This window comes from Saccostrea cucullata, unplaced genomic scaffold, assembly GCF_032062105.1.
Source record: "Saccostrea cucullata isolate Sc308-1 unplaced genomic scaffold, CSIRO_AGI_Scuc_v1 ctg497, whole genome shotgun sequence".
In the NCBI taxonomy this organism is placed as follows: Eukaryota; Metazoa; Mollusca; class Bivalvia; order Ostreida; family Ostreidae; genus Saccostrea; species Saccostrea cuccullata.
The window spans coordinates 213,777-222,711 of NW_026927325.1; the positions used below are offsets into that span (position 1 = coordinate 213,777).

An 8,935-nucleotide genomic window follows, 5' to 3' on the forward strand; every position below is an offset into this window, starting at 1 on the left:
AGTTGTTAAAATAAAGTCAAGTTTCAAACCTAATTTTTATTACTTTTTAATTTACTTCTCTTCACAATTTAATTAATGAAATGATGAACATTTCTATTTTTAAAAAATGTCATATTTTTACTAGGTCTGTAGCCCCCCCCCCCCCTTCCCAGGCGAAAAAAAAATGTAAACAAGAGGACATTTTCCAAGAGTTGGCTGATATCAATACAATATCAAATTAATTGTGTAATTCCAACATTATTATTTTTTTCTTTTTTTAAATGGATACTACCATAAGCTTTAAACATTACAATTTTAAAACAATGTCTGTGTCAGATAAACATAATAAAAAATATTGAATAAAAAAAAGTACATTGCATTGTCGAGAAATCAGATGTACGTATGCCTTTCCTTAAAGATTGTGTCACGAAAAGTGGCGAAAAATATTTTCGGTCCAGTGGGAGCCCTGACGTGTCGCAATAGTTGCTGACAACTAAAAGATCTCTGACATAATAAAAACATTAAGTGCCAAATGGAGGTCAAAATGCAGTCATCCACCAGCAAGTGGTGCCGTCTCAATGAGTGAAAAAAATCCTCGAACGGATGTTAAACAGCAAACAAACAGACGTATACTCTGCATTCAGGACTGCTGAAAAGTAAGGTTTTTATTGTGGCAACGCTTACCATGACATCGGTTTCCAAGGTCTCATTTGCTAGACCCAGAGTCGCTACTTTTTTTTATCAGTTTTTACGCGGAGAAGAGAAAACCAGCTCTGCTGATCAAAAGCCTTACCACTATATATAGATAATTGTCACTGATCGATTAATATAAGATGTGAAAACCATTATCAAAAGTTTAAATAGAAATATAAAATAATTAAAGAAAGACTTCAAATATGTAATTTCGTATTCATTATTATATGTGTGCAGTTGTACAGTAAAATCGAACACGTTCGTTGTAATTAACAAAAAAAACTCGAACACGCGTTCGGGGGTTACGAATTAAGAAAGTCTAGAAAATTAAATGTCAACAAAAATCACTCGTTAAACTGCAATGAACTTGAAAAACAAGATGTTCATAAACAACATGTTTGCCAATTTCCCTTTGAATTTTGTTTTTGCTGTATTGTGACAACTTGCTGTGAATCGATCAGGTGAGCTAAAAACAACATAGCGCTGCGAGCAGGGTTCGAACCTGCGCGGGGAGACCCCATTGGATTTCAAGTCCAACGCCTTAACCACTCGGCCATCACAGCTGATGAAAATATTACACTGAAGGTAACCTATATAGGTAAATTAGTCGGTAGGTAATCTATAACTAACATGTGTCACCTTCAGAGTCTTAAAAGATTTTATATCTGGTTTCTTGCCAAGTTTTAAAATTATTTCCCCCCTTAGTATAATTGTTTGCTGCATATTGTTTATTCTCCTTGAGGTTCTTTTATAATTGTGTTAAATGAATTACAAAAAACACCAAAAAAACAAAGTATCATAAAAAGACAATACATTATTTATTTTACACCTTTTATTAAAAAGAAGAAAAAGACATTTTTGTTCTTATTTGCATAATGACTCCCATTCGTTGCACTTTTAACAAGGCACTTTAAATTTCATTCAACAGATCTGTCGTATTATCGAGCCAATGCCAATATTGGACATTATGTGTAGAAGGAGCATAATGACATTTTGATACGTAGAGATTAATTTAAGAACCATTGATCAAACCTGCCGTAATATCAACGAGGCTGATGTCATTGCAATAATTTACAATTAATTACTTCACTCATCAGCCGTCACTCAATTGTCACAGATCACGTGGCAGAGCTCATGAATAATGACAGTTTACAAAGATTGTGTACTTAAAGTTTAGGAAGAACAAAAATGTATTCAAATATTTGACTGTTATGATATGCATTAGAATAATGACTCTCAAATATAACTATTGTCATATCCACCCTAACCCACCCGCCTCGTGAAATTCTTTTATCAATGAAGTCATAGCAAATCATCTTTTTTTTCTCCTAGTTGTGAAACCATCAAATGTATGTAAAGTATCAACAAATATTCGATGAATCAGTTATAAGTCAGTGTAATATTTATGCTATGATTACACGATTGTTTGTTCTGTGGATACTGGTGGTAATCATTGTGATAATATGATGGTTCATTGATGACATTGCTGCATCCGGTCTGTGGTCGAAAATAACCTGTCGAACACCCTTCACTGGTGACGTCATGGATGTTTCGATGCTGAAATATCTGTGGTGACGTCGAAATGGCGAGCGAATGCATTTCTTGCTTTGATTTCTTTATAGGTTTAAGTTCTATGTATTTCGGACCGGTATTTGTTTGAGTCAAAGATGACTGAATAAAAGACCCCTCATCTTGTTGATCCGAGGGCATTCGAGAGAAAAATGTTTGAATAATATCCGAGTCTGTGACGTCACTCATACTGTAAAGGGGATTTGACTCCATTTCTTGCAGCTGAGCAAAATCCTGACCGTTATCATTCCGAGACATCCGATTCGGTTCGGTTTCTGCTCGGTCAGATAAAGCACATTGGTTGGAAAGAGAAGAAATGTTACAAAAATCCGAATCTTGATTTTCCGTCTTTATCCTAACAGAATGTGAATCGGAGTAAGATTTAGGTCTCTCCAAAAACGTGCTGCTGTAAATCTCTCGAGCGTCGTGACTGCTTTTCGACGTTCGATGGTAACGTTCGGTTGTGTTAGCAAAACGTTGGTTTGGTGTGTCCGTATATGGAAAACCTCTTTCACAGCCTCGATACATCTCAAATCTTGGAAAAGATGTGTCGATATGCCGCTGAGTGTTGCTGAAAGCGGAACTGTAAGAAGACAAGGAAGGTAACTCGTCGTTCAAAATTCCTGGAAAAGTCGGTTCCTCGCAGTGAGAACGGTGGACAGCAGTTTGCATGTAATTACAGTCAACGGACGGTCTCTGCCAAGGTGACGGGGATGCTTCGTAGATCTGTGGAGTGTACGAGGAAGGACACACGGGAAAATTCGCTCGTTCGTTGTCAGCTCTGGTTTCTTTATACTGCATTCGGACATGAGAGCATGTACATTCAAAGGGTGGACAGGAACAAAGTATATCAAATCCTTTGAAAACAAAACAAAGAAAAAACATTTTATCTTTTTTTCTGTTGAGATTTTCACTTCACTTTCTGAGCTTATAGAATCAAAAATTGTACTCACCAGGGCAAGATTTCGTTGAGCGTTCTTTATTTGGTGGCCATTGAATGTCTCTCTTCCGTTTCTTGTTCGATGTTTCTGACTAAAGAGACATATTTTTTTAATAAAGTAAGCAATAAAGTAAAAAAAAAATGATATGTAGTTTATAGCCATAATAATTTTTCACTCTGCTAAACTCACCAAAGACGATTTGTGTTTTAGTTTGTGATGCCGCCTAGCCTCTGCGGAGGACTTGATTTCCGGTCTTGGGTGATCGTGGACGCCTTTTGCTTGGAAGAAGATGGCGTTGTTGATGTGACGCCAAAAATGCGTCACTGGGTAACCGCAATGTCCCTTGCAGGTCATCAACTCAAGACGACCTCTACAGTTGGGACCAGGGCAAGGTTTACCTGAAATGAAAGTGAAAGGTATATTTAGGTAAGACAATAGGTGATCTGTCATCGTGTAAAATGAAGCATGGCTAGTGTTAACATTGTTTTTAAAGTCAATCAAGGCATTCTTCTCATTTGTTTTATTTACTGAATGATAAAATTTTAGATAATTTTTTTATTTTGCATCGACAGGAAAAGTAATTCTTATCACTTAATTTTGTTGGACTGTATTAATATTGTACTTTTAATAGGGTTTGGATATGAAAATTATGCCATGGCCACATGGTTACGACACTGACATAATACTCAGTATTAAAACTACTAAAGATATTTAAAGTAAGTTCAAACCTATTTGTTTTCGCCTCGCTTTGTCACAAATGGCGGGTCGTAGATGAACTTTTTCTCCACTGGGTAGTGTACAATCATAAGAACACACGAACACCCCTAGACAAGACTTTTTCAGTATGTGGGCGTTGTGATTGTTAGTATTCCGCATGGCCCATCCACTGATGTGTCGCCGGGCGTCCTCGCAATTACTGCTGTACACGAATCGGTTGTTCCCGTCCGGCCATTCCTGGAAATCGTCTACCTGGCAAACCTAAAGAATGGAAAAGGTTTCGTTTCATATCATTTGCTAGGCATTTGTTGTTATGTTTGACAACCTTTGTCATAACTTTTGATCCATGAATGAAAGAGACTTCATCTTCTGTATGCATACTCTACTAATTTAACTCTTTCGTGACACCAAGGTCAGACCTTGTGTGACTGTGACCTATATGCTAAAAAATATGCAAACTTTAACCTCGCCATAACCAAGGCTTAATATTTGATCCCACTTAAGCCCTTTGAATTTCCAAGGTCAATGTCCTTGTGACCTTGACTGTATCCTATATTCTAGAAATAGCTTTTTTGAATATTCACCATAACACATGTGAGATAGAGACATATTTAAAATAGTTCTTTAGTTGTACTGTGACCTATATGCTAAAAATTTACTTTGTTGCCGCCGGGCGCAGTTTCAACATTTTTAATCACGGTTACTCATCTTTTACTTTTTGGATTTACATGTACATTTTATTTAGTTTATACAAGTAGTAGTAGTAGTTTACTCTGATAACTTTAGCAGCCTATTAGCTCATTAATGCACACAATGTAGCAACCCAATCCCAAACCTATTTCCATTGTTGTTTTTATTGGGGGGGGGGGTTACTATTTTCTGCTTAGGCATGATGCAATTAATAATGATCAAATGATACCTGATTTTATTATTTTTTTTTTACCAATTTGAATTTTTATAATTTGAATTAGCATTATTTATTAATCTTGTTAACTCTCTGCAATTTTTTTAAGGGGAATAAACATAACAAAACACACGTGAAGCGCTACTCTTAATTTTTCATTGTCATTCGGGAAAAACGAGACATGTATCTTTGTTGTATAAGTCCACTAAAGAGGTAAAAACCCGTCTTTTTATCTCTAAAATCTAGAACGTTTTAGTTAATCATACTTTGGTTCAGTTTAATAAATACATTTACCAAAATCTCACTAGTTTAGGAGAGTAACTATCGGTTTAGATTTATAAAAAATGTTGCTATTTTATTCATGAAATTAATTAAAATTTGGATTTATTTGAAATTTTTAAAACAACCGTTACAAATACATACATTATGGGCTTGGGAATTTGTAAATACAGTGAAATATTACGTTGAACAATTCGTATATGAATTGAGCCTTTATACAATTTTTTAAAAAGAGTTAACTGATTTATTTTTGTAATGATTGAATTTTAAGTTTCCTTATATGAGTAAGATAAAACATAATTCTTTACCACGTGAGTAAAGTAAAAAATTAAAATAGTAATAATAATATTACTAAGCACTCAAGAAATGCATAGAAAATGTACTTCATAATTTCATGTCAGTACTTAGTATTTTATTTATAAGATATCTTATTTGAAAAAAATAATGATATTCACAAGAAAATTAGTCATATTTAAAAAAAATTCATTTTATTTTTATTGAATAAAGCAATATGTTTTTTGAGCATTAAAAAAGAAAAGCAAGTACATAACATAAATTGTACTAGTATACCCCCCCCCCCCAATTGCATGATACTCACCATAGGTAGCGTGTTGTCGTTGATGTCCCACTTGTGAGTTTTCTCGGGGCCGCTGTCGTGGAGCGGGGTCTGGTAGCTGGGTTCCTCTGTCAGTGTCATCCTACAGACACAGAGAAAAACTGAATCAGCGCCTACCATAAAACCGCCATTAAACATTTATACATCGCCACATTATAATTCAAATTACGCTCTCTGTAATTTCAGGTTACCTCATCGCCTCCCCGTCATTAAAAATTCCGACGCTGAATGATTTTATATAAATTTATGATATTGATAAATTTAATATGTCGGGAGACGGGGGAAATTGTTTACACGGTGACAAATTTATTTTTCTTTTTTATGACATGGATACACGCTTTCACACCCTAAGATTACGTCCAGGAAACAATACACAATTATATGATTTCATATTTTCTTTTCTCTTGTACACGTGCATGCGTAACTTTGACGAGGCCATTAGTGGGCGCCAGCTTTCGGGGGGTCCATCTCGCATAGAGTCCATCATCACTAAGGTGTTATTTGTAGAACAAATAATCTGATGAAACTTTTTTGTTGCTGTAACATTTCCCTGCCGGTCGCGCGACCCCCAAAAATGAGTTTACCTCAATTAAACGATCACTTCTAATCCCCATTGTCCATAAACGTGACAGACTGGGTCCTAAGTGATCACAAAATTTTACGGCCGGATATTTCATTACTTTCTTCACAACTTTTAAATTTTTTAAAGCATTAAATTGACAACAATTGAATATACACTCGTCCAGCGACAAAGTCTGAAGGGAATCGTTTGAATTTATTATCTGAAACGCGCTCTTTTTCATGACCATTTCACAAATTCACTAAATAAATTCTTTACAAGCATGAGATTTTGAGTAAAAAAGAACCTTGTAAATAAAGAACAAATTTTGTTAAAATTTTGCCAATTTAACTGATGGGTAATTTTCATTAAAGATAAAATACGGGTAATAGAATAAAAAAGGGTACCAACACATCCTAAAAGTACAATTTTAATTTAAATTTTAACTTTCCGCCTGATTTTTGAAGTTTAAAATCAAGTAATGTTGAAAAATTATTCACAAATGCATTTCCTGGTACTTTGTTTTTACTTATATTAAGAGGTATAGAAATAAACTACTATTGATGGTATAAACTAACCTTGCGCGCGCCTTCGCGTGTCTCCTGTCAGTATCGTGTTAACTGGTACCCTATTAACCCCCGAAATCAAAATAATGAGATACCGACTGAATATTTCGTCTCGTATATTTCATAATTTCTAGATAATGAAGAAACCCTCTGAATTAGACATTTGCATAAACTCAATCAGAATGTTAAAAGATTTCGGTAAAATGATAGCAGGTTTGGTTTCGAGTGTAACCTTTAAAGTGACAGAAAGATGGAGCGAGAGGAACATCTTCCTATTGTCCCGAGGATTTCCGAATCCCAGCTGGCCAGCTTACATCAATTTCAATACTTTGTTTTCCATGTTTATTTACATGTCCATCAATACATAATAGTGAACGAGAAAAACGAAATTTAACCGAAAATTTATGCGAAATCTTTTGTTCATATTATCCAATAAATTCTTGGAAAACCTCGGGGATTTTGACTTTGTTGTGAAAGTTCATTATAATAAAAAATAACTTACCGACCGGGTATGCTTTAACCAAATATAAATATATCTTTTTAACTACCATTTTGTCAAAACGTGAAATATTCTTATAATCGGTGCTATCGATCAGTTTGAGAAATGTCGTCCAATCGCTGACGGCGAATTTCTGTAGTCCATCCCACGATAAAACGAACGCACCTGTGCTCCCTACACCGCAAGTATCATTAGGTCAAGCTCTGTACCAAAAGAGGAGGATCACAGTATCTGCAAATATTTCATTATCCTTGCATCTGTCAACATGAATTTTATTTCACAACTTTTACATGCCATGTTCACAATTCTTAAATGGTTATTAATAAAGGTACATGAAGTGGGTCATTGACGGTTCTATTTTTCTCTCGGGTCTCCGTGGCCGAAACTTCGAGTGGACAACGTCGAAGAAATATTGACGCCTATTGTGGTTTTTAATTCCTCTCAACATTATCTTTTTCAACGTGGGTGTCTTTTTCAGTTTTCTGTATCCAAAATTTTATTTTCCCAAATTTAAACAAAAAAGTCTTAAAGACGTGTACTTTCTTTACTTGTCTGATTGGGTTTGAAATCTTAAATTGAATACTTAAAAAATTTCGTCTGTTCATTCTGTTTTCTCAAGTGCTTTTTTCTTAAATTCATGTTCATTTTTAGCTAAATTGATGTTTCATTTCAAATATGCAGTTTTCCACAATTTCCTTTTTACAAATTATATACTATGAATTATATACTATGAATAAAACACTGATTTTATTGTGTGGTACAGATTTTTTTTTTTATTGAATTGACATTTTAAATTGAAAAAGTATTAAACTATATATAGCAACTATATATATTATTCCTAAATTTCCTGTTCTTCTTGACAATATAGTCCATCATTAAATTACCAGAACGATCAACATTTTCGATAAAGCATTATGGTTTGTTCAATGCCTACTCATTATTTCCATATTACCAAACGTAAATAGATTACATTCGTGGTAATTCCCGTTGCTCAGTTGACACTTATTTTTCTGGAAACCCAGTGACACGCTCCGATCCCCTTGGAAAATCGCCACATGATTTTCCGCGAGTGAAGAGCTACGACCACCGAATAGGTCTTCTGGACAGATTTGGACAGCAATCTGAAAAAGAACAATGCAAACAAGAGGTCAATCATCAGCGAAGAAATTGGATTTAGATACAACATAATGTGATTTGAGTGGCCCGCGGGTTAAGGTGGTGTTCGGTTATTCGCAGATGCTTAGGAAACAACATATAGAGGGATGGTCTATCACACACAAACATGATTTAGTTTGAACGACTCATTTAAAATACTACATGTGTATCTGTATGTCTACATATATGTAGACTGCAATTCCGTGTGGGAAAAAAGTCATGAGAAAGTCACGTGACATCATGTACATTTTTACGTGTGTTCGAATTAACTTTAAAACGCGTGAGAAAATGAAAACAGGCACCTGGGTATACATGGTATATCTGAAACTAAATACAAACATTTAAATACAAACAAAATTATTTAAAAATACAACGTTTTTGGAAGTACTAGAAAATTTTTTTTTTATTCAAAATTATTTGTAAATTTACTTAGTTATGAAACAAACTTCTTTGAATTA

At 34.6% G+C, this 8,935-nt stretch overlaps 1 protein-coding gene and 1 non-coding gene across 4 annotated transcripts; both read right to left on the reverse strand.

The window, feature by feature from the left end:
• Positions 1 to 1,153: 1,153 nt before the first annotated feature.
• Trnas-uga (transfer RNA serine (anticodon UGA)) lies at positions 1,154 to 1,235 on the reverse strand. The gene has a single exon. It is a non-coding gene; the product is annotated as a tRNA-Ser (tRNA).
• Positions 1,236 to 1,976: 741 nt separating this feature from the next.
• Positions 1,977 to 7,404, reverse strand: LOC134274071 (chorion-specific transcription factor GCMb-like). Of its 3 annotated transcripts, none has more exons than XM_062756312.1 (6): positions 7,326 to 7,404; positions 5,681 to 5,780; positions 3,911 to 4,160; positions 3,372 to 3,580; positions 3,195 to 3,273; positions 1,977 to 3,098 (listed from the first exon to the last, which is right to left on the reverse strand). In XM_062756312.1, exons 2-6 carry the CDS (start codon positions 5,777 to 5,779, stop codon positions 2,053 to 2,055), a joined length of 1,683 nt encoding a protein of 560 aa, XP_062612296.1. In that variant the 5' UTR covers position 5,780; positions 7,326 to 7,404; the 3' UTR covers positions 1,977 to 2,052. The 3 variants fall into 3 exon arrangements, with proteins under 3 accessions (XP_062612296.1, XP_062612297.1, XP_062612294.1); XM_062756313.1 differs by lacking the exon at positions 7,326 to 7,404 and adding an exon at positions 6,836 to 6,886; XM_062756310.1 differs by lacking the exon at positions 7,326 to 7,404 and having other exon boundaries at positions 5,681 to 6,518.
• Positions 7,405 to 8,935: the final 1,531 nt, after the last annotated feature.

What these genes read in the sequence shown, in the direction of transcription:
- LOC134274071 (XM_062756310.1), bottom strand. Translation starts at nt 5,836, where the DNA reads ATGTTTAATGGCGGTTTTATGGTAGGCGCTGATTCAGTTTTTCTCTGT. An exon ending in TAAAACACAAATCGTCTTTG is followed by an intron (nt 3,274 to 3,371) that starts GTGAGTTTAGCA and finishes ATGTCTCTTTAG; the next exon opens with TCAGAAACATCGAACAAGAA. An exon ending in CTCAACGAAATCTTGCCCTG is followed by an intron (nt 3,099 to 3,194) that starts GTGAGTACAATT and finishes TTGTTTTCAAAG; the next exon opens with GATTTGATATACTTTGTTCC.